Source organism: Schistocerca nitens, chromosome 7 (genome assembly GCF_023898315.1).
Source record: "Schistocerca nitens isolate TAMUIC-IGC-003100 chromosome 7, iqSchNite1.1, whole genome shotgun sequence".
NCBI lineage: Eukaryota > Metazoa > Arthropoda > Insecta > Orthoptera > Acrididae > Schistocerca > Schistocerca nitens.
The window spans coordinates 155,471,863-155,497,556 of NC_064620.1; the positions used below are offsets into that span (position 1 = coordinate 155,471,863).

Consider the following 25,694-nt stretch of genomic DNA (forward strand, 5'->3'; position numbering starts at 1 on the left):
TAGAGTTTGGCCTGCCATCTCCTTCCTAAAATTCCAAATTTCTTCAAAAATTCTTGTAGGATCTCGTCGGTCCAGCCGCTTTGCCTGTCTTCATTTGCTTCAAGGCCTGGATAATCTCCTCTGTTTCCACTTCTTTGATGATGCCCATTTTGATTGGATTATTAATTAATATATTTTTCAGGTTTCAGGAAATCTCTTTCTTCTCGGCTGTATTCATTTGTATTTTGGGGGTCTGTTTCTGGACAGTGGCAATCACAGATGGACCAGAACCAAGAGACAGCCTGTGAGATTGTGTGGCGCCACCTAATTTCCGCAGCAGGACCAAGCTCTTTCTGCTAGGATGAGTAAAATATAGAGATTTCCGGTGCTTCCTCCCATTACTCCTGCACACCTCATTCATGGTATTTGCCAGTTGTTCTGCATCTCGTTGTCCCTGCTCTTCTGAAATTTCTCCATTAGTATTTCACATTCTTTCATCCAGCAGTGTGGTGTATTCCTTCATAACCCCATGAGGATTAGCATTTTGGGGATATTTTATGTATTAGGTTTGTGAATCTTTTGGAGTTCTCAGGTTTTGGCAGTATCTGATTTATTGTTTTCTCAATGTAGGACTGATATTTAATCCAGTAAGCTTTCCTCATGTTCCATTGCGGGATTTGGGGGGGCTTTTTATAACTCTACAATTACCAGTATGTGCTGGCTCTGTGGGATCACCTCAAGGACCCTTCCTGTAGCTTGCACTGATGTGCTGGTTGCTCCGTGTGTGACGAAGGTGAGGTCAGGTGTCAACATTGTGCCCCATGCCTTTGATTTGAAGGTTGCTTTATCCTTGGCCTAAAACAGATGTAGATCCTGATTGTCTGCCCAGTCATTTAATTCTATGCCTTCAGTTGTGGATTTCAAATAGCCTCATCTGGTATGTTGAGTGCTAAAATTACTGGCTTACACTGCTGGGTAATTAGCCTTGGGTAAAATATCTATGGACCAGTTCTATGATGGAGGTGTATAGGCATTATAGATTGCCAGCTCCCCAATTGTAAGCTTATCAGAAGTTCTACTGGTATTACTTTTGTGTCTAAATTTCCTAGGAGTTAATTTTTTGCTAGGGTGGCTTTACCGTGCTTGTCATGATCTCTGTAATCTACATTAGTAAATCTTCGTATTTTGAGTCACTTGATCGTTTCAGTAGTCATATGAGTTTCTTGTTTCTTGTGTGTGTGTGTGTGTGTGTGTGTGTGTGTGTGTGTGTGTGATGCTTACACTTTCTGTTGTTAATTTTTTTTTTTAGGATTTCTCCCTTTGTCCTCATATAGTCTTCTATGTTTAAATGACACACATTCACACTCTTCATGTTAGAATCTCTAGTTTGCCCCGTTTGCCTTGTGACTCAAAATAGCCACCACAAACAAGATAGTGGCCCAGTAAAGGTACCACAACACATTTTCAGATATGGAATCCATGAATTGTTAGATTGTTACTGTTTTCATATGAAGTGAAGTTTAACATAAGTATCCTGTTAACTTAAAACTAATGTGTCTGTTATAATAATGATAGTAATAAAAATACTCTCTTTTTTTTAATGGATCTATTAAGGATGAACATGGTGACAGGGCTGTAGATATGGCTATTGCAAATCCAGAACGATATGTTTTAAAACCACAACGTGAAGGAGGTGGTAACAATGTGTATGGACAAAAGATTCGGGGAGTAGTAGAAAAAATGAAATCTTCCAAAGAGAGAACTGCTTGGATACTTATGGAACGAATAGCTCCTCCAGTACAGAAGAATTATATTGTAAGACCGGGGCAGAATAATGTACCTGAACCAACAGATGTTGTGTCAGAATTAGGGATCTTTGGTGTTGTGATTGGGTATGTATCTTTTTATTCATTATAGATAGTTTATGGCAGTGATTACTGTGATTTACTTTAAGTGATTTTCTTTTCATGTGAATTTCTCTATTTTCATTCATTACAGTAAAGAAGTCATTTTCTTTAGCATCAATTAAAAAAGGTTATTTAATTTACCAGACCACCTAAGTTTGAGGACACTTAACCCTAGCTAAGTGCTCATTGTTACGTATTTTCTAACTTTCATTGTTTGAAAATCCTCATGTAAATGAACTGTATACTTTTTAAAAGGGCATCAGTCCATAATTTGGTGATTTCGAGTTCGCCATTGCTTCAGATAGTACATATGTAACTGCACAAACTGACATTAAATGGGTCCAGTCCTTCGGTTAGTGTACGTTCTATAGGTTTCTGAAAAACAATGTTATTTTTATAGGAGCATCAGTTAATATTCATCCCCTTTAAAAGTGAATAGGCACTAGGTTTTTACCCTGTGACAGAGAGTTCGGCATTATAAAAAGGAAACTAAGGCAACAGGACAGATTGTTTGCTGTGCATGATGTCACAGATATATTTCTTCATGTGCAAACAAGGTAAATTTCTTTTTAAAGAGGTTGCTGCTACTGAAATACTAGGCATCACGTCATTGTGGCAGGCGTATTACAGCAAGACAAGGATTTCTGTAGAAAGTTAAAATATTGAAAGACAAGGGAAGGCTCTGTCAGCACTTTTCATAATTGTTTTTGATAACACAGGAAAGGGTTGTGTTACAGCTACCGTAATGGTCACGGAACTGTTTAGTCATACTTTTCTTCTGGGCTTCCAATGTTGTCCACTGACTGCACCAGAAAAAGTAGGTTATCAATCTGGAAAGGTTACAATTAAGTCCACTACAATCAAGGACTTTGAAAAACTTCTATTTTGTCTACCTGATACACATACCCTTCTATGAAGAAATTTTGAAGTGGCCTATAAAGAATGACAACCAAGCAATTACTGAATGGGCTGTCAAACACTGATTATTGTGTAGAATGATGCATTAGTATTGTGAATTGTAGAACTTACATAATAAGAGGGTGAGTTAAATGAAAACCATAAATTTGTAATAACAAATCAAAATTTCATGCCGTTATCCTATAAATTGGTAAGCATGCTACAGACAGTGTGCAGAATGGCCTGTAGGTGGTAGCATAGTGCAGATGCACACATACCGTTGCAGTATCAGTATAAAGATGGCTGCCTCACTTGCAACTTGCACCAGGGAAGAACAGCATTCTGTTATTAGGTTTTTGCGTAGTGAAGGTGTGAATCCTTTTGAAATTCATCGACGAATGAAGGTTCAGTACGGTGATGCATGTTCGTCACAGCAGCAATTCTACGAATGGAGTAGGAAGTTCGCAAATGGTGTGACTTCAGTGGAAGATGCTCCTTGTCCAGGTCAGGCACAACGAGTTGACTCCACAGAACGTTGCAGCAGTTGAAGCCATAGTGAAGGAAAACCATTGAGTGACACTGAAATACATTACAGCATGTTTACAGATTAGTCATGGGTCAGCACACCACATTGTGCATGATGTGCTCCAGTTTCACAAAGTGTCTGCAAGACGAGTGCCACGGCAGCTGAACCGAGCGAGGTGGCGCAGTGGTTAGAAACTGGGCTCGCATTCGGGAGGACGACGGTTCAATCCCACGTCCGGCCATCCTGAATTAGGTTTTCCATGATTTCCCTAAATCACTCCTGGCAGATGCCGGGATGGTTCCTCTGAAAGGGCACGGCCGACTTCCTTCCCCATCCTTCCCTAATCCGATGAGACCGATGACTGTCTGGTCTCCTTCCCCAAACAACCAAACCAAACCAAACCACGGCAGCTGACTCCTTAAATGAGAGAATGATGTGTTGATGCTTGTGAAGAACTTCTTCGGCACTTTGAACGAGAAAGTGATGGCTTCCTTGCAAGATTCAATACTGAGGACGAAACCTGGGTTTACTTTCACCAACCAAAAACGAAGAGAGCAAGCAATGAATGGCGCCATTCCGCATCACCAAAACCAGAGAAGTTTCGAACAGAACCATCAGCAGGGAATGTTATGCTGATTCTATTCTGGGACGAAAAAGGCATCATTTTGGAGCATTACATGCCTAGAGGAACCACTGTCACCAGTGCATCACACACAGATCTAATAAAAAATCATCTGCGGCCTGAAATCAAATCAAAGTGACGTGGATTGCTGTCAGCAGGTGTCCTTTCGCAACATGACAATGCAAGACCCCACACTGCCCGTACAACAGTTGCAACAATCACAGACCTGCATTCTGAGTGTCTTACTTGTCCCCCGTACTCACCAGACTTTGCCCCAAGTGATTTCCATATGTTTGGACCACTCAAAGACGCAATGGGAGGAAAGAAGTTCCACTCTGATGAAGAGGTACACCACGCGGTGCACAAGTGGTTGCACGGACTACCAAAAGAATTTTTTTCTAAAGGAATGCACTTTGTAAGCGCTGGAGGACTTGCATTGTGCGTGGGGGAGATTATGTTGAAAAGTGATGCAGCTTTGTACCACTTCTACATAATAAATAATATTTTAAAAAAATATTTAAGGTTTTCATTTGACTCACCCTCGTATATTGTACACAGTCAAGATAATGTTAATTTAAAGATTATTTAAATAAAAAACTATTTTCATAAAACATACTTTAGAAACAGGCCAAAATGTATCAAATAAGTTATCCTGGCTCCATGCAGATTCCTAAATCCATATGCAAAATGCTGAAAATTTGTGCTTCTGATTTTTTAATAGTTATGGTAAGATTTGTAAAATTTAAAATGAAAAACATGGGGTGAATGCAGTAGACAGTAGTAAGGAGTGTAGAGACTGCCTGTCATTGAGAAATACACCACTGTTCATATCATTTGCAGAGCAATAAAATTTCAGTGACTTAGACGAGTTACTCATGCATCATTTATGTATTGCATGTGCCCAATATTTTTGTTTCAAATTTTATAAGTATTGTCATAGTTATTAAAAATTTGCAAGCACAAATTTTCAGGACAATTTGAAAGGTGTTAGGAGTCTGTATGAGGCCAGGAGAAGTTATTTTATACTTTTAAGTCAATTTTTTGATTGTTTTGAAACATTTTGATGCAATTACAACAGATCTATGGTAAATTTCATGTTTAATTCAATTTCTCTTCATCTGAATCAATCAGTATATTGCATCATCCTACTTATCAAAAAGACTGTGAAAGCAAAAATTAGAGAATTTCAAGCTCATGGGGATGATTAACAACAATTGTTCATGCCACGAAACTTTCATGGCTGGAGCAGGGAAAGGGGGAAATAAAAGTGGTATGCAAAGCACCCTCCACCACACATTAGACAAGAAAGCAAGTTAATATTGCATTGTCATTGGTTTCTGTACTGTGTTGAAGGCTTCAAGTGTCTGTCTCATTGGGAAGGTAGTTTAAAATAAATAGCAAAATTTGTACCATACTAACAAGAAAGCAAACTAATGAAAAGGAGCCAGCATTTTCAGCATCTTTTATGTGTATTTTTTTAAAAAAGGCATCAGTTTCCAGGTTTGAATGATTAGTTACATTACCAAAATGTAGCATTAGTATTTCATTTGAATCCTTGGGCAAGCGATGTTAATAAGTACACCGACTAAAACGTCATTAAAAATAGTAGTCAGAGATAAAATAAAAAAGTGGCAAAATGTGCAATGACACGGAGCATTGCAGGCAGGTGCCAGTGTCATGGGGTTCTGTGGCACACCAGCGGCGGGTTGTCGGGCTGCTGGTGCCTCCATGTAAGCTAGTGAATGTCTTTCTTTCTATGAAATGTGTTAGTCACTTCAAATTATTAAGAGAGACAAATTGGCATACACTCCTGGAAATTGAAATAAGAACACCGTGAATTCATTGTCCCAGGAAGGGGAAACTTTATTGACACATTCCTGGGGTCAGATACATCACATGATCACACTGACAGAACCACAGGCACATACAGGCAACAGAGCATGCACAATGTCGGCACTGGTACAGTGTCTATCCACCTTTCGCAGCAATGCAGGCTGCTATTCTCCCATGGAGACGATCGTAGAGATGCTGGATGTAGTCCTGTGGAACGGCTTGCCATGCCATTTCCACCTGGCGCCTCAGTTGGACCAGCATTCGTGCTGGACGTGCAGACCGTGTGAGACGACGCTTCATCCAGTCCCAAACATGCTCAATGGGGGACAGATCTGGAGATCTTGCTGGCCAGGGTAGTTGACTTACACCTTCTAGAGCACATTGGGTGGCACGGGATACATGCGGACGTGCATTGTCCTGTTGGAACAGCCAGTTCCCTTGCCGGTCTAGGAATGGTAGAACGATGGGTTCGATGACAGTTTGGATGTACCGTGCACTATTCAGTGTCCCCTCGACGATCACCAGTGGTGTACGGCCAGTGTAGGAGATCGCTCCCCACACCATGATGCCGGGTGTTGGCCCTGTGTGCCTCGGTCGTATGCAGTCCTGATTGTGGCGCTCACCTGCACGGCGCCAACACGCATACGACCATCATTGGCACCAAGGCAGAAGCGACTCTCATCGCTGAAGACGACACGTCTCCATTCGTCCCTCCATTCACGCCTGTCGCGACACCACTGGAGGCGGGCTGCACGATGTTGGGGCGTGAGCGGAAGACGGCCTAATGGTGTGCGGGACCGTAGCCCAGCTTCATGGAGACGGTTGCGAATGGTCCTCGCCGATACCCCAGGAGCAACAGTGTCCCTAATTTGCTGGGAAGTGGCGGTGCGGTCCCCTACGGCACTGCGTAGGATCCTACGGTCTTGGCGTGCATCCGTGCGTCGCTGCGGTCCGGTCCCAGGTCGACGGGCACGTGCACCTTCCGCCGACCACTGGCGACAACATCGATGTACTGTGGAGACCTCACGCCCCACGTGTTGAGCAATTCGGCGGTACATCCACCCGGCCTCCCGCATGCCCACTATACGCCCTCGCTCAAAGTCCGTCAACTGCACATACGGTTCACGTCCACGCTGTCGCGGCATGCTACCAGTGTTAAAGACTGCGATGGAGCTCCGTATGCCACGGCAAACTGGCTGACACTGACGGCGGCGGTGCACAAATGCTGCGCAGCTAGCGCCATTCGACGGCCAACACCGCGGTTCCTGGTGTGTCCGCTGTGCCGTGCGTGTGATCATTGCTTGTACAGCCCTCTCGCAGTGTCCGGAGCAAGTATGGTGGGTCTGACACACCGGTGTCAATGTGTTCTTTTTTCCATTTCCAGGAGTGTAGTTCCTTTCCATTATTATTTGTAAAGATTGCTGTCTACCATAAAGATGACCCATTGAGTTGCAGACAGGTAGAATGAAAACACTGCTACATATTGCAGTGTTCGATCAAAGCCTTTTTCAGCTATGCGCGCGCGCGCACACACGCACACGCACACGCACACACACACACACACACACACACACACACACACACACACACACACACACACACACACGCACACACACACACACACCACTTCTATCGCCAGCAGCCTGGCAAGAATCATAATATTGTTGATATTCCAATCTGGAGTTTCCATTGTCTCATAATTATTAAGTCTTTTTTCCCAAATAGTCCTATTATTTCTGGTATAGATAGTTTTCCAGCTCCTGCATTAAAATCACCAGCGATGGTGATGGTCTCTCTTGCTAATTTTGTTCACTTGTTTCGGAAGATACTCATAAAAAGCGCCAGTATCATTCTTCCTTCTCTCCTCTGGACCTTATATACCTACAGCTTTTAGATGAGCTCCTAAAGAAGCCACAACATGAGTTGTTCAAAGCACGTCTCCTGTCAGAATGCAGTATTAGGTAACTTTATCAGTGCAGACTCTAAGAAAAGCTTGCTTCAGTACCAGTCAGTAAAGACATTGATGTAGAATGGAATAATATTAAGCATGCTTCATTAGAGCAGCCTCAGAAGCACTTGGCAAAAGGAAGAAAAACATGTGAAAAAGGACTCCGAAATTGGAACACAGAAATTAAAGAAACTATTGAAGAAAAACAAGTAGCTTATTTGAAGTTTCTACAGACAAAAACATCAGAGAGCTGGGAAGTGTACAAAATAAAAAGTAATGATGGAAAACAAATAGTGCGCAGAGCACACCAAGACTTGTGGAACTTGTTCATATGCATCATCGGACATGACGTACATCGTGGACAACAATTTGAATGCAAAGTCATAAAAGCCCTGAACCAGGAAGAAAAAGACACTGCCTCGTTGAACATTATATCTAGTGGGCAATGGGCAAATCATTTTACAGACTTTCAGTGTACACAAAGGGCTGAAGATGACGCTGGAGAAAGTATGTACAATGAAATAGTAGATCCAGTTACTATTGAGGAGCTACAATAGGCTTTGAAAAGTATAGAGGACAGAAAAGCAGCTGGAATAACTAGAATAAATGCAGAACTAATTAAATGTGGAGGGATATCACTGGATAAAAAACTTTTACAATTAATAAATGGGTGTTGGACGAACAGAAAATCACATACCCTTTGCATACAACAGAAATGATCCCTCTTTTCAAGAAAAGGAAAGATAATGACTGTAAAAACTATTCTGGCTACAAATTCTGCTCAAAGATAATCATTGACCACATACAGAATATCACAGAAATTATTATTTCTGATGAACAAAGTGGATTTAGATCAGGTCATTCATGCGTAGACAGTGTGTTTGTAATTAAAAATATAAAGACACAGATAAAAACACAGAATTTAATATAGAAACCCATATGATCTCTATCGACCTAGAGAAGGCTTTTGACTGTGTGAACTGTGAGAGCCTAGGGAAGATCATATCTGAATGTGGCTATCTCTATCACCTAATAGAGATAGTAAAAAGTCTTTACAAAAATATACACATATAATAAAGCAGGTAGGGATCAATGACAAGAAATAATTGTTAATCAAGATGTGGACTATCACCTACCCTTTTTGATATTTACAGTATAAGGAAAAGGATAGAATGCTACTCACCGTAAAGATGGTAAGCATATTGACTTGTTCTTTGAAGGAATACGTCATTCACATTCGCTTGATTTGACAATACTAGTCTTACTGTTACTATTAGCGTTGTATTGCGAAACTGTCAAATGGTGTTTAGGTGTCAATGGCACGTAAGATGGATACGACGTATTCAGCAAATATTTACTATTTGCATGATATATGAGAGAGAATTGTCAGAGCATGTGCTTCAATAAGTGCCAAAGTGATAAGGTGTACCACTCAATCCATAAGAAGAAGACTGCAGCAGTGGATTGATACCAATGGCCTCACTTTGAACATCATCTGTAAATGGATGTTCATGCCACATTTTTGACCGTCGTTGACCTTCAAAGACCTTACTGTTACACATCATTGGATTCGTCTCAATAGCTGCTATCAGAAAATAAGTACCAAACTATAGCATCCTTTTTACAAAAACAAAGTTGACCTTCATATCTCTGATGCGACCCCACCTAGCAAGAAAAAACCAATGCCATATTGTGGCCCCCGTTATCCCATGCAACATTTGTCCCACAAACTTTTCAGCTACTATCATACTTTTGGAGTTATTCTAGGTGGCAGTAGTTAGTGACTCACACTGTATAATGGGAATTGTGGCTGTACATCATAATAACAATTATGAAAAATAATAAGACCAGGCAACCGAGGCAATGGTGGCACAATCAAGTCACTACAAGTTATGACCATGCTTGCCCCACCATTCATTCCATATCATAATGTAGAATAGATAAAAAATACACCGGGGTAAAAGTTGCCAAGGATTCTTGCAATGTGTCCCGCTGTGACACAATGATCGTATGGGTGACATTATCATGTTGCAAACCCCCATGAGATAAACAGGCATAATAACCTCACCATAAGTGTATCAGGCATAGCAAGCTTCCATATGAAATGCAGTACATAATTTTACTATGTTGCAAAAAAAAGAATTTCAAAACACACTGTACTGTCATGTAAGACTGACACACTAACTTGCTAACATAACGTTGATTCATTTGCCTGGTAACCCATTCTGTTGCTAGAAGGCACGAACGTATTATACAAACAAAAGACACAAAACAGCATATACATAATGTACAATAAAAGGCATTAGATGGCACCACTGTCTAGTTGTAATGAAACTAGTCTCTAGTTGAAATATAAACACAAACCAAACTCTGGTATACAAACCAAAACGTTGGTACACATTGCTTACAGCTTTAAAATCAGATATCAAAGCATAGTCAAAAAGGTATGATAAAAAAGAAAGGAAGTTTCGTCTCAATACAGCACTATAACAACCAAAATATTGTTGTTTCAGGTACTGTCTCTGGCTGAGCCAGATGCAGCTGCCTGCCCTGTTCCAGAGGATGATTCTCACAAGGGAACCTCCCCATCGCACCCCCCTCAGATTTAGTTATAAGTTGGTACAGTGGATAGGCCTTGAAAAACTGAACACAGATCAATCAAGAAACAGGAAGAAGTTGTGTGGAACTATGAAAAAAATTAAGCAAAATATACAAACTAAGTAGCCCATGCGTAAGATAGGAAACATCAAGGATAGTGTGAGGTCAGGAGCGCCGTGGTCCCGTGGTTAGCGTGAGCACCTGCGGAACGAGAGGTCCTTGGTTCAAGTCTCCCCTCAAGTGAAAAAATTTAATTTTTTATTTTCAGACAATTATCAAAGTTCAGGCACTCACACATAATCAACTTCACACTCCAAAATTCCAGGACATGTTCAGATTTGCTTGGACATATGCAGGATTTGATGGTCTGCACATGGAACAATTTGAAAACGTTAAAAACATATGTTTTGACAGAGCACAGGGAAAACTGTGTGACTGTGAAACTGTTGCATTCATTTGTTGCAGTTTATGTGACAAACTCTTGTGTTTTCATCGCTTTTATGGGAGTGATCATCACGTTGTTGTTGTTGTGGTCTTCAGTCCTGAGACTGGTTTCATGCAGCTCTCCATGCTATTCTATCCTGCGCAAGCTTCTTCATCTCCCAGTACCTACTGCAACCTACATCCTTCTGGATCTGCTTAGTGTATTCATCTCTTGGTCTCCCTCTACGATTTTTACCCTCCACGTGGCCCTCCAATGCTAAATTTGTGATCCCTTGACGTCTCAGAACATGTCCTACCAACCGGTCCCTTCTTCTTGTCAAGTTGTGCCATAAACTCCTTTTCTCCCCAATTCTATTAGATACCTCCTCATTAGTTATGTGATCTACCCATCTAATCTTCAGCATTCTTCTGTAGCACCACATTTCAAAAGCTTCTATTCTCTTCTTTTCCAAACTATTTATTGTCCATGTTTCACTTCCATATTGGGCTACACTCCATACAAATACTTTCAGAAACGACTTCCAGACACTTAAATCTATACTCGATGTTAACAAATTTCTCTTCTTCAGAAACGCTTTCCTTGCCATTGCCAGTCTACATTTTATATCCTCTCTACTTCGACCATCATCAGTTATTTTGCTCCCCAAATAGCAAAACTCCTTTACTACTTTAAGTGTCTCATTTCCTAATCTAATACCCTCAACATCACCCAACTTAATTAGACTACATTCCATTATCCTCATTTTGCTTTTGTTGATGTTCATCTTATATCCTCCCTTCAAGACACTATCCATTCCTTTCAACTGCTCTTCCAAGTCCTTTGCTGTCTCTGACAGAATTACAATGTCATCGGCGAACCTCAAAGTTTTTATTTCTTCTCCATGGATTTTAAAACCTACTCCGAATTTTTCTTTTGTTTCCTTCACTGCTTGCTCAATATACAGATTGAATAACATCGGGGAGATGCTACAACCCTGTCTCACTCCCTTCCCAACCACTGCTACCCTTTCATGTCCCTCGACTCTTATAACTGCCATCTGCTTTCTGTACAAACTGTAAATATCTTTTCTCTCCCTGTATTTTACCCCTGCCACCTTCAGACTTTGAACGAGATTATTCCAGTCAACATTGTCAAAATCTTTCTCTAAGTCTACAAATGCTAGAAATGTAGGTTTGCCTTTCCTTAATATTTCTTCTAAGGTAAGTCGTAAGGTCAGTATTGCCTCACGTGTTCCAGTATTTCTACGGAATCCAAACAGATCTTCCCCAAGGTTGGCTTCTACTAATTTTTCCATTCGTCTGTAAAGAATTTCGCATTAGTATTTTGCAGCTGTGGCTTATTAAACTGATAGTTCGGTAATTTTCACATCTGTCAAGACCTGCTTTCTTTGGGATTGGAATTATTATATTCTTCTTGATGTCTGAGGGTATTTCGCCTGTCTCATACATCTTGCTCACCAGATGGTAGAGTTTTGTCAGGACTGGCTCTCCCAAGGCTGTCAGTAGTTCTAAAGGAATGTTGTCTACTCCCGGGGCCTTGTTTCGACTCAGGTCTTTCAGTGCTCTGTCAAACTCTTCACGCAGTATCATATCTCCCATTTCATCTTCATCTACATCCTCTTCCATTTTCATAATATTGTCCTCAAGTGCATCGCCCTTGTATAGACCCTCGATATACTCCTTCCCCCTTTCTGCTTTCCCTTCTTTGCTTAGAACTGGGTTTCCATCTGAGCTCTTGATATTGATACAAGTGGTTCTCTTTTCTCCAAAGGTCTCTTTAATTTTCCTGTAGGCAGTATCTATCTTACCCCTAGTGAGATAAGCTTCTACATCCTTACGTTTATCCTCTAGCCATCCCTGCTTACCCATTTTGCACTTCCTGTGATTATCACATCCACAAGATAACCTAAATCGGGCAACGTAGGAGAATCTTTTTACCTATTCGCCAAGTGTACAAGTTAGGTGGGTCGACAGCATATTCCTGTCGTGTGACGCTCATGCCGTCACCAGTGTCGTAGAGAATATATCGGACGTGTTTTCCTGTGGAGGAATCGGTTGACCTATGACCTTGCGATCAAATGTTTTTGGTTCCCGTTGGAGAGGCACGTCCTTTCGTCTATAAATTGCATGGTTTTGCAGTGCGGTCGCAAAACACAGACACTAAACTTATTACATTGAACAGAGACATCAATGAACGAACGGACAGATCATAACTTTTGTAAAATAAAGAAAGTAAACTTTTCACACGAGTTAAGACTTGAACCAAGGACCTCTCGTTCCGCAGCTGCTCACACTAATCACGGGACCACGGCGCTCCTAAGCTCACATTGTCCTTGATGTTGCCTATCTTGCGCATGGACTACTAATTTGTATATTTTGCTTTTTTTTTTCATAGTTCCACACAACTTCTTCCTGTTTTCTCGTTTGATCTGTGTTCAGTTTTTCAAGGCCTATCCACTGTGCCAACTTATAACTAAATCTGAGGGGGGTGCAATGGGGAGGTTCCCTTGTCAGCCTTCAAGGTCTGGGCAATCGCAGAGGGTGGGCTTATTGGTAGTTGGGAGCTCCAATGTTAGGCGCGTAATGGGGCCCCTTAGGGATATGGCGGCTAAGGAGGGGAAGAAATCCAGTGTGCACTCTGTGTGCATTCCGGGTGGAGTCATTCCTGATGTGGAAAGGGTTCTTCCGGATGCCATGAAGAGCACAGGGTGCAGCCAGCTGCAGGTGGTGGCACATGTCGGCATTAATGACATGTGTCGCTTTGGATCTGAGGAAATTCTCTCTGGATTCCAGCGGCTATCTGATTTGGTGAAGGCTGCCGGTCTTGCTTACGAGATGAAGGCAGGGCTCACCATCTGCAGCATCGTTGACAGAACTGACTGCGGACCTTTGGTGCAGAGCCGGGTGGAGGGTCTGAATCAGAGGCTCATATGGTTTTGCGACCGTGTTGGCTGCAGATTGCTTGACTTGTGCCATAGGGTGGTGGAGTTTCAGGTTCCGCTGAATAGGTCAGGAGTTCACTACTCTCAGCTGGCGGCTACATGGGTAGCGGAGGCTTTGTGGCGTGGACTGGGCAGTTTTTTTAGGTTAGAAGGCCTCGGGAAAGTACGGGGTGGGCTACAATCTCAAAGGGTGCATGGCAAATACAGGACGTGCTTGGATCAAGGAACAGTCAGAATTGTAGTTGTAAATTGTTGTAGTTGTGCTGGGAAAGTCCCTGAGCTTCAAGTGCTAATAGAAAGCACAAACACTGAAATAGTTATAGGTACAGAAAGCTGGCTAAAGCCTGAAATAAGTTCTGCAGAAATTTTTACGAAGTCTCAGACGGTGTTCAGGAAAGATAGATTAGCCAGAATTGGTGGTGGAGTGTTTGTGTCTGTCAGTACTGCTGTATCTTGTAGTGAAGTCGAAGTAGATGCTCCGTGTGAATTGGTATGGGTGGAGGTTATACTTAACAGCCAAACTAAGTTAATAATTGGCTCCTTCTACCGACCCCCAGACTCCGATGATATAGTTGCTCAACAGTTCAGAGAAAATTTGAGTCTTGTAACAAATAAATACCCAACTCATACGGTTATAGTTGGTGGGGACTTCAACCTTCTCTCGATATGTTGGCAAAAATACTTGCTCAAAACCGGTGGTAGCCAGAAAACATCTTCAGAGATTGTCCTAATTGCTTTCTCCGAAAATTATTTCGAGCAGTTAGTCCACGAACCCACACGAATTGTAAATGGTTGCGAAAACACTCTTGACCTCTTAGCCACAAACAATCCAGAGCTAATAGAGAGCATCATGACTGATACAGGGATTAGTGATCACAAGGTCGTTGTAGCTAGGCTCAATACTGGTTCTTCCAAATCCACCAGAAACAAACGCAAAATAATTTTATTTAAAAAAGCGGATAAAGTGTCACTAGAAGCCTTCCTAAGAGACAACATCCATTCCTTCCGAACTGACTATGCAAATGTAGACGAGATGTGGCTCAAATTCAAAGATATAGTAGCAACAGCAATTGAGAGATTCATACCTCATAAACTGGTAAGAGATGGAACTGAACCCCCATGGTACACAAAACAGGTCCGAACGCTGTTGCAGAGGCAACAGAAAAAGCATGCAAAGTTCAGAAGAATGCGAAATCCCGAAGATTGGCTAAAATTTACAGACGCGCGAAATTTGGCACGGACTTCAATGCGAGATGCCTTTGATAGGTTCCACAACGAAACATTGTCTCGAAATTTGGTTGAAAATCCGAAGAAATTCTGGTCATATGTAAAGTACACAAGCGGAAAGACGCAGTCAATACCTTCGCTGCGCAGTGCCGATGGTACTGTTACCGACGACTGTGCCACTAAAGCGGAGTTATTGAACGCAGTTTTCCGAAATTCCTTCACCAGGGAAGATGAATGGAATATTCCAGAATTTGAAACACGAACAGCTGCTAGCATGAGTTTCTTAGAAGTAGATACCTCAGGGGTTGCGAGGCAACTCAAATCGCTTGATACAGGCAAGTCTTCAGGTCCAGATTGTATACTGATTAGGTTCCTTTCAGATTACGCTGATACAATAGCTCCCTACTTAGCAGTCATATACAACCGCTCGCTCACCGATAGATCTGTACTTACAGATTGGAAAATTGCGCAGGTCGCACCAGTATATAAGAAGGGTAGTAGGAGTAATCCATCGAACTACAGACCTATATCATTGACGTCGGTTTGCAGTAGGGTTTTGGAGCATATACTGTATTCAAACATTATGAATCACCTCGAAGGGAACGATCTGTTGGTACGTAATCAGCATGGTTTCAGAAAACATCGTTCTTGTGCAATGCAGCTAGCTCTTTATTCGCACGAAGTAATGGCTGCTATCGACAGGGGATCTCAAGTTGATTCCGTATTTCTAGATTTCCGGAAAGCTTTTGACACCGTTCCTCACAAGCGACTTCTAATCAAGCTGCGGGCCTATGGGGTATCGTCTCAGTTGTGCGACTGGATTCGTGATTTCCTGTCAGGAAGCTCGCAGTTCGTAGTACCAGGTAAGCGTCCTGGGACCTCTGCTGTTCCTGATCTATATAAATGACCTGGGTGACAATCTGAGCAGTTCTCTTAGGTTGTTCGCAGATGATGCTGTAATTTACCGTCTAGTAAGGTCATCCGAAGACCAGTATCAGTTGCAAAGCGATTTAGAAAAGATTGCTGTATGGTGTGGCAGGTGGCAGTTGACGCTAAATAACGAAAAGTGTGAGGTGATCCACATGAGTTCCAAAAGAAATCCATTGGAATTCGATTACTCGATAAATAGTACAATTCTCAAGGCTGTCAATTCAACTAAGTACCTGGGTGTTAAAATTACGAACAACTTCAGTTGGAAAGACCACATAGATAATATTGTGGGGAAGGCGAGCCAAAGGTTGAGTTTCATTGGCAGGACACTTAGAAGATGCAACAAGTCCATTAAAGAGACAGCTTACACTACACTCGTTCGTGCTCTGTTAGAATATTGCTGCGCGGTGTGGGATCCTTACCAGGTGGGATTGACGGAGGACATCGAAAGGGTGCAAAAAAGGGCAGCTCGTTTTGTATTGTCACGTAATAGGGGAGAGAGTGTGGCAGATATGATAGGCAAGTTGGGATGGAAGTCATTAAAGCAAAGACGTTTTTCGTCGCGGCGAGATCTATTTACGAAATTTCAGTCACCAATTTTCTCTTCCGAATGCGAAAATATTTTGTTGAGCCCAACCTACATAGGTAGGAATGATCATCTAAATAAAATAAGATAAATCAGAGCTCAAACAGAAAGGTTTAGGTGTTCGTTTTTCCCGCGCACTGTTCGGGAATGGAATGGTAGAGAGATAGTATGATTGTGGTTTGATGAACCCTCTGCCAAGCACTTATAAGTGAATTGCAGAGTAATCATGTAGATGTACATACATTACAAAATGTCAATCTCAGGCTTCCCATTAATAGGTCGTTTGTTACAGTCTTTCACACTATCATTACTATGTATCATATCAAAACATTATGTTACAAGCATAAAGGGCTGGATGTGTTGAGTATTTGAAGGGGGGGAGGGAACGTGGGAAGAATGTAAGGGAAAGGGGTGGTTAGGAATCCCTACTTATTGTATGGAAAGGGAAGAGGGGTTTTTTGATTGTATGAAAAACATGAGGGGGAAAGGGGAGAAGAGATAAAGAAATCTGTATTTTTTTATGATTAATGTATATCCATCAAAAACTAATATTAAGAAACTGAAAGACTATTATACCAGTAGTACAACAACAACAACAACAACAACTACTACTACTACTACTACTACTACTACTACTACTACACACACACACACACACACACACACACACACACACACACACACACACACACAAATGGAACTACATTCAAGGTACTACATTCCAGCATTCTTAAGTAATGATAAAAAAAAGCCTACAATAATAGGTACAGAGTGTGAACAATATATTAACTGACACAACAGATACATATAAAAGTAATTTATCACATTGCTATTTATATGTAGTAATCAATCACAGCATCTAACACAGTAGGCTATATAATCTGCAAGATCCTTTATCTTATGTAATGGGATGAACTCCACAAAAAAAAGTATTGAAAGTAACTCAAAGTCCAATCTGACCCTAATTATACATGGTAAGCAAGCTTAACATTTTCATATTACCCCAGTACCAAGGTGTATTGACCTACAACTACATAATGTCAAGGATATATAAAGTGGTAAACTAACCACTGTTTAATTCAGATTATTTACCCTCCTTAGTTTACCCAAAATGAAGGACATTTCATTACCCATTTCCTAAGTTATAGCAAACTAGTAGTTAGTACGTATTGCTATATAATGTAAAAAGAAAGATGATGAGACTTACCAAACAAAAGCGCTGGCAGGTCGATAGACACACAAACAAACACAAATATACACACAAAATTCAAGCTTTCGCAACAAACTGTTGCCTCATCAGGAAAGAGGGGAAGGAGAGGGAAAGACGAAAGGATGTGGGTTTTAAGGGAGAGGATAAGGAGTCATTCCAATCCCGGGAGCGGAAAGACTTACCTTAGGGGGAAAAAAGGACAGGTATACACTCGCACACACACCCATATCCATCCACACATACAGACACAAGCAGACATATTTAAAGGTCTTTAGGTCTTTAGGTCTTTAAATATGTCTGCTTGTGTCTGTATGTGTGGATGGATATGGGTGTGTGTGCGAGTGTATACCTGTCCTTTTTTCCCCCTAAGGTAAGTCTTTCCGCTCCCGGGATTGGAATGACTCCTTATCCTCTCCCTTAAAACCCACATCCTTTCGTCTTTCCCTCTCCTTCCCCTCTTTCCTGATGAGGCAACAGTTTGTTGCGAAAGCTTGAATTTTGTGTGTATATTTGTGTTTGTTTGTGTGTCTATCGACCTGCCAGCGCTTTTGTTTGGTAAGTCTCATCATCTTTCTTTTTAGATATATTTTTCCACGTGGAATGTTTCCCTCTGTTATATTGCTATATAATGTCATCCATCAAAAAGGTAAAACATTCTTATATTTGTAATAAACCTGTTCATTTGAAATTTTATCAGGCTCTTTGTTTGTGGAAACTGTATATATTAATATTCTCTAGTAAGTCGTGTCTACATCCCTTTTTTTCCCCCCTAAGTAATATATCCATATTTTGCCTGATGATGTCATCCAACATGTGTTTAGTACTTTTTAAATGCAACCCAGAGGCAGTGTTGTTTTGTCCATACATATGCTCTCTAAATCCTGTTTTAAATGCTCTACCCGTTTGTCCTGTATACCCTGAATTGCATTCTGAACATTCCAGTTTATATACTCCAGACCTATCATACTTGTCTCCATTACTGCTAATATTATGTCTTAACTTGCGTTTTAATAAATTATCTGTCTTGAGAGCTTTTTTGGTATTATGGTTTCTAAACTGCCTATCAGTTTCCTCAGAAACCTTGCCTCTATAAGTCATTGAAACCTGAGAACTTTTTTCTTTATTATTCTGTTTATTCCCCTCTTTTTTTGCTTTCATCTAAACAATTATTTTTATTATATATTTTAACTATACTTTGCAATTGTGCAATAGCATGGACTTTGGGTTGCTTTCAATACTTTTGTTTTTTTTTTTTGTGGTATTTATACCATTACATAAGATAAAGGATCATGTAGAGTGTATAGCCTACTGTGTTAGATGCTGTGTTTGACTGCTACATATAAATAGCAATGTGATAAATTACTTTTATATGTATCTTTTGTGTTAATTAGTACCTTGCACACGCGCGGACACACACACACACACACACACACACACACACACACACACACACACACACACACACTCTGTGTACCTTTTATCATAGGTTGTTTTTATCATTACTTAAGATTGCTGGAATGCAGTATCTAGAATGAAGTTTCAGTTTTCCTATAACTAAGATGTTGTTGTCAACTGCTACTGCCCTCTCGTGCATTTGTGGCTCATATAAATCTATTTTACAGTTATATTGTATATGTACAATTACTTATGTAGTAGTGTAATCTTTCAGTTTCTTAATATTAATTTTTTATGGATATACATTAATATAAAAAATACAGATTTCTGTATCTCTTCTCCCCTTTCCCCCTCATATTTTCCATACAACCAAAAAACCCCCTCTTCCCTTTCCATGCAATAAGCATAGATGCCTTGCCGCCCCTTTCCCTTACATTCTTCCCACGTTCTCCCCTCCCCCCCCACCCCTTCAAATACACAACACATCCAGCCCTTTATGCTTGTGACACATAGTGTTTTGACACAATACATAGTAATGATATCTAGTAAACAGGATTTCAATTTGTTTTTGTAATTGTTTGTGTGAAAGACTGTAACAAACAACCCATTAATGGGAAGCCTGGGAATGGCATTTTGCAATGTATGTACAACGATATTTTAGTTGTTATAATGCTGTATTGAGACAAAACTTTGTTTCTTTGCTATCATACCTTTTTGACTATGCTTTGACATCTAATTTTAAAGCTGTAAACAATGTATACCAATGTTTTGGTTTGTATACCAGTGTTTATATTTCAACTAGAGACTAGTTTCATTACAACTAGACAGTGGTGCCATCTAATGCCTATTATTGTACATTATGTAGATCCTGTTTTGTGTGTCGTGTTTCTACAATATGTTTATGCCTTCTAGTAACAGAATGGGTTACCAGGCAAATGGATTAACGTTATGTTAGCAAGGTATTAGTGTGTCAGTCCTAATGACAGTACAGTGTGTTTTGAGATTCATATTTCAGAACATAGTAAAATTACGTGCTGCATTCCATATGGAAGCATGCTGTGCTTGATACTCTTATGGTGAGGTAATTATACATGTTTATCTCAATGGAGTTTGCGCCATGATAATGATTAAATATACAAATATGTGTTCAGACTTGTGAATTTATATCACCCATATGATTGTTGTGTCACAGCAGGACACATTGCAAGAATCCTTGGCAACTTTTACTCTGGTGTAGTTTTTATCTATTCTGCATTAGGATGTGGAATGAATGGTTGGGCAAGCATGGGCATAACTTGTAGTGACTTGATTGTGCCATCACTGCCTCGGTTGCCTGGTCGTATTAATTTTCGTAATTGTTGTTAGATGTATGGTCACAATTCCCATTATATATTCTCCAACTGATGCTTCATATTTGAAAATGATGACGGAGTTCATTGAAACTGGTACACCTTTGTTAAAGAAAGATTTTATGTAATGTGACTATGGCTTCACTATTGTAGTCTCCAATATTTAACATTAGCAGAACTTTATGGCACAAAGTGAAGAGAGACCATCATGAAATTTTATAAATTGATGGTGGTTCCTTATCCTATGGAACTGAAAGCAGAGTAACTACAATAAAATAAAATAAGCAGTGGAAAAATCCATTGCTCATATCCTTGCAATAGACTTAGATGTAAGACCTGTCCCTTGCATCCTCCCACCACCACCTGCTACAGTCCAGTCACAAGCATCACATATCCCTCACATTATAGCTTTGGCCTAAAGCTATAATGTGTAACTGTCTTTTCATTGTGCCCGTCTGCAACTCAACAGGTCATCTTTACAGTGAGTAGCTGTCTATCCTTTTCCTCCTACAAGGTGTGGCACGTAAAACCAACCCATCGTACTCAATAATAATGTTCCAGTGCGTGCTTGTGTGTCACTGATAAAGGAAAACAAGAAACACTGCCAAACAGTCATGCACGAACTACCCATTTCCTCTGATGTACCGACACTGCACGGAACTCTGTTGTCAGCTGCAGCCATAGCCAGTGAAACTTGTCAAAACCAGTTAAGAAATAGGCCTCGTTGTGTGAAGTCAGGTTAGTGTGTGTGCGTGTGATAATACTGTATTCATTACCCAAGTGTGTTGCCATTGCTGAAGCGTTCATTCAGATTTGATCATTTGTGAAAACAAAGAATTTGTTGCATGAGAAATTTCCAGGACATTCGGTGCCAGTAAAAAGCACCATACAACAATTGACTGAAAAATGGCAGCATACAATATTGGTTCAAAATGCTCCCAGGAACAGACCACCAACTGTCTGCACACTTGAATTAGAGGCAAGTGCTGGAGATATGTCCTCATAAGTCAACCAGGAGATTGAGCTAACAGGTTTCTGTAAGTGAGAGAAGATGCAGACATGTTTTAAGGTGACTGTAGTTAAAACCATACCAGGTTGGTGTTATGCAAGAACTGAAGCAGCATGACCACTGGAAAAGAGTGCATTTATGTTTATGACTGTTGAGAAATGTTGCCAGTTTTGGCTTGGACCAGCTAAAGTTCATCATGAGTGACAAGGTGTGGTTCCATCTGTATAAGTGTGTAAATTACCAAAAAATACAAGTATTGGTCAACAGAAAATACACACGCAATCCACCAGGTACCCTTGCATGACAAGAAGATTGGTGTTTGGTTTGCCATTTCTGCCACATGCATTATGGAGCCCATATTCTTTGAGATGACAATGAGCAGCAACATGTATTAGGGAATTGTGGAGGAGTTTTTTTTTCAAATTTGACAGAAGAGGAACATCAGTTATGTTACTTTCAACAGGATGTTGTAACATGCCACACATCAGCTGCATTATTGTGCCGTGCACGTGAGATGTTTACAACAGAGAGGACAATCAGCAAAGGCTTGTGGTCTCTTCGGTCACCAGACTTGTGACTTTTACTTATGGGTACTGTTAAAGGGAAGAGTATGTGAAACAAATCCGCACACAGTTGAAGAACTCGAGGTTAGAATCAGGATGTCATCAATAGCATCACAACACAAGAACTGACAAGAGTATATATGAATATTCTCAAGCGTGCCCACATGTTCGCTGAATTGGACAGAGGACGCTTTCAGCACCTACTGTGAGTAATAATATTCAGTACATTACATTTCATTTTATATTCATGTGTTGACTTTATGGGCAGGTTTTACGTGCCACATACGTATTATTAACAACAACAGAATGTCATTAACATGCAAAAGAGTAGTGAGCACCAAAATGAGACTGTACTTCAAAATAGATATGAAAAAAAAAATCATGCTTATCATATGGAAATGGAGTGTGATGCATTGTGAAAAAAAGTTTGCCACTTCCTTCACGAAGAGAAAGGTAGAAAGTTCCTCACTGATGAACACTATGTGGTAGACCAATAGCCAAATGAGAACTTTTTTTTTTTTTTTTTTTTTTTTTTTTTTTTTTTTTTTTTTGCCAAATGCTGTACCTATGTAGTTATCCAGGCAAAACTCTCACTCTGCCCTACAGCTTTACTTCCACCAGTATCTCTCTCCTAAAGCTTGGTCCAAGGAATTTGGGGAAGGTTGACAACAGCGTATTTTCTGTGCCATGGAGGCTCAGTTAGACAAAAGAGTAATCTATTATAAAAGTTTACTGTGGGATTTCCTAAAAATGGGTTCTGAATACATCCATTTATTTTGAGAACTTAAAACTGTAAACAATGTGGTCTGGAAGTTTGATTCTTAGTATCAAAAGTATGGTAAAGATATTCTCAGAGCTAATAGATTTTACGGGAAACACATTCATAAATGAAAACAAATATTAAAGGTCACTACTATACTTTGATTAAAACAACTTTGTGATTACATTAAATCAAGCTGAGTGGTATCAGTGAGTCGAGGAGCAGGGGCCAGCCCCCAGCTAGTTGGATTTCTCTTTCGAACACCACATGATCGCTGCATTCTGGCAATACAACCACCACCACTGCAATCTGCCAATCACAAAGTTATTTTATTTAGTTGATAAATTTGAATATCTCTTCTTACCCTGAGTAGTGTTGATTTACCTTTTTAAAAATCCATTTAATATTAATTCATATTTCAGAGATGCAGAGAAAATTCTTGTAAATGAACAAGTGGGCCATATGTTGCGGACAAAATTGAGCACTGTGGATGAAGGCGGTGTTGCAGCAGGACTAGGGGCACTTGACAGCCCCTATCTGGCAGATCTGTGATGTAGATTGCATACCATCAACAAGATATGAATTACCAAGTGCTTTCATTGAAAATGTTATTTAATACTTGTATTTCTGTCACTTGTTTTACAGATTTATGAGTACATATGACATTTTTGGTTCATCACAGGCCTACAGAAAACTATGTATTGTTATTTGTAATTAATATTAGTGGGGAACGTGTAGAGTTAATGTTCTTGATATCTTTTAAAGCTATTTTTGGTGGGTCATTAAATATTTAATAAAAGAACAGTAATGCCACTATTGTGGTCCTTTGAATGCTTTAAGAATCTTGGCCATCATAGAAGATCATTGTTTTATATTAAAATATGTACTTTGTAATAAAAATCACAGAGATTGAAATGGAATTTACTTGGCAAATTTTGACAAACATTTTCACAGGTACAAACACAAGTTAACTGAAGCTATAATTCCTTCATTTTTTTTTAAGTAACAAATTGGTTGGAGGAGACATAACTCTTTTTTGTTACATACTTGCGTTTAAGTACTGGCACCATTAGGAGGTGCGAAAATGTGGATTATTATTATTATTTTTTTTTTTTAAAAAAAAAGGTGTGTGGCTGGCGGATAAGTTCACCAGCAGCAATTCACGTTTCGAAGTTCGCACCTCCGCAGTCTCTCACTGTGATGACTACTGTAATAGTCTAAGTTGATTGATATATTAACTCTCCTTTGAACAAAGTGATATTTACCTCCTCTTTCTTGAAGAAAAAATGCACTATCCATCTCCATGATAAGGAATGGAGTATAATAGTACCATAAATAATATCACTACTATATCTGAACATTGCAGACTACAGTGTATCCAGGGAGCATTTTCAGGATGAGCAATTTAGAAATGGAAGAAACTGCCTCCCTTTACAGAAGATACGCTGTAAACACTTCTACACTAATGTATATGTATTTTGTCATCTTGACATACACCCAATACATCCACTCAGAAACACAGTCTGGAAGAGACAAGATAGTTGAAGAGTGAAAAATTTAATACTGGCTTAAGGAAACATTAGAATACGGGTCAGTCTTCATCTTTCTTTTCACACATATCTCCTTTTGCGTGTGTCTAGGACACAGCAAATCTATATGTCGAATGGGTGAGCCAATCGGCTGCACTCGGCTGGCCTCAATTTTGCAGCTCTTTCCACTTTCTAGTGGCAGACAGTGAAAGTTTACAGTAGATACCTGCATACTGTTTTCGTGTTTTAGTTATAGTGTGTTTATTTTTGTTACAATTACATTTTACAATTTGTTTATACCAAAATTTTCATAAAAATTAACAATACTTCCAAACTGTCATCGTGATTGTAGGAGAGTGAAAATCATTTCGGAAGCTGAAAAACACGGGTTTCTCTTTTACCTGCTTGGCCTGACTACAGATTACATGTCAGTATCACTTTCCCTGACTTGTAACCTTGAAAGTCTCAAATTGTGCTATCCCAGAAAATAATGGAAGGTATTATGTTGCCACAATGTTCTTTTTCTCACAGACCAAATATCAGGCTAATTTATACAAGATTTCACCTAAAAAAAACTAATAAAATAAACAAATATTTGTTTGAAGAATCCGGTATAGAATGTTTCATTTGCCATACGTACAATTTAAGTAACTCTTTTCTGAGACATTTTATAAGTTTATAAATTGTGTCAAATAAACATACAGTCACCTATTTTATCGTATTTCTCACCACAAAAAAATTTCCTGTGACAATATGCTTTATTTTTTTTCATTCACTGTCATTAGCAGTGACTTTTCATTTTCTTTTTATTTATCAGCAAAACACTAATGGCCATCAGACAGCACAGGTGGTTTTTATTCTAAACTCATGCATCTGAACTAAAGAAGTTTTAATATTAAGAATTGTGAATTCCGGAAACAGAATGTACCTTATAGGCTACTCCATCATGTGAAACATCCTTAACAAGAAAGTTTTCTACCTCATTACTACTGACACTATGGACTATAGAAACAATTCGTCCAATTTTCAGAATATTTCAAACACTTGTAAGAAGTACATAAACACAGTTGTGTAAGTTTTGTTCTAATAATAGACTCATTAAGCTAACTAGCTTATATCACAAAACCTGACAGCTGTTACTGATTCTCCATTCGAATCCAGTACATTAATAGATACTTCTCCATCTCCAGGATTATGAAATATAAGTACAACAGTCTTCGTGCTATTGACAGATTCAATCTGCTGAAAGGGCTGTTACATAAAAATACATAGCTACTCATAAACTGCTGTAGTTGGATATGAATTTCTTGAGAGAAGTACATAAAGCTCTGCTACTTAAAGAGAAAATTCAGCTCCAACTTAAGGAAGGAAACAAGTGGCCATGAGGTTTGTGTGAACATCAGCGATAAATACAGGCACAGACCAATCTATCTGTGCAGT

At 39.8% G+C, this 25,694-nt stretch overlaps 1 protein-coding gene across 4 annotated transcripts in view; it reads left to right on the forward strand.

Moving 5' to 3' along the window:
* LOC126194828 (glutathione synthetase-like) overlaps positions 1 to 23,598 on the forward strand; it is a 157,792-nt gene extending 134,194 nt beyond the window's left edge. For all 4 annotated transcript variants that reach the window (XM_049933159.1, XM_049933158.1, XM_049933160.1 and 1 more), the window contains exons 10-11: positions 1,594 to 1,871; positions 23,148 to 23,598. In XM_049933159.1, coding sequence (XP_049789116.1) covers positions 1,594 to 1,871; positions 23,148 to 23,277 — 408 coding nt within the window. In that variant the 3' untranslated portion in view covers positions 23,278 to 23,598. The remainder of the gene's footprint in view (positions 1 to 1,593; positions 1,872 to 23,147) is intronic.
* Positions 23,599 to 25,694: the final 2,096 nt, after the last annotated feature.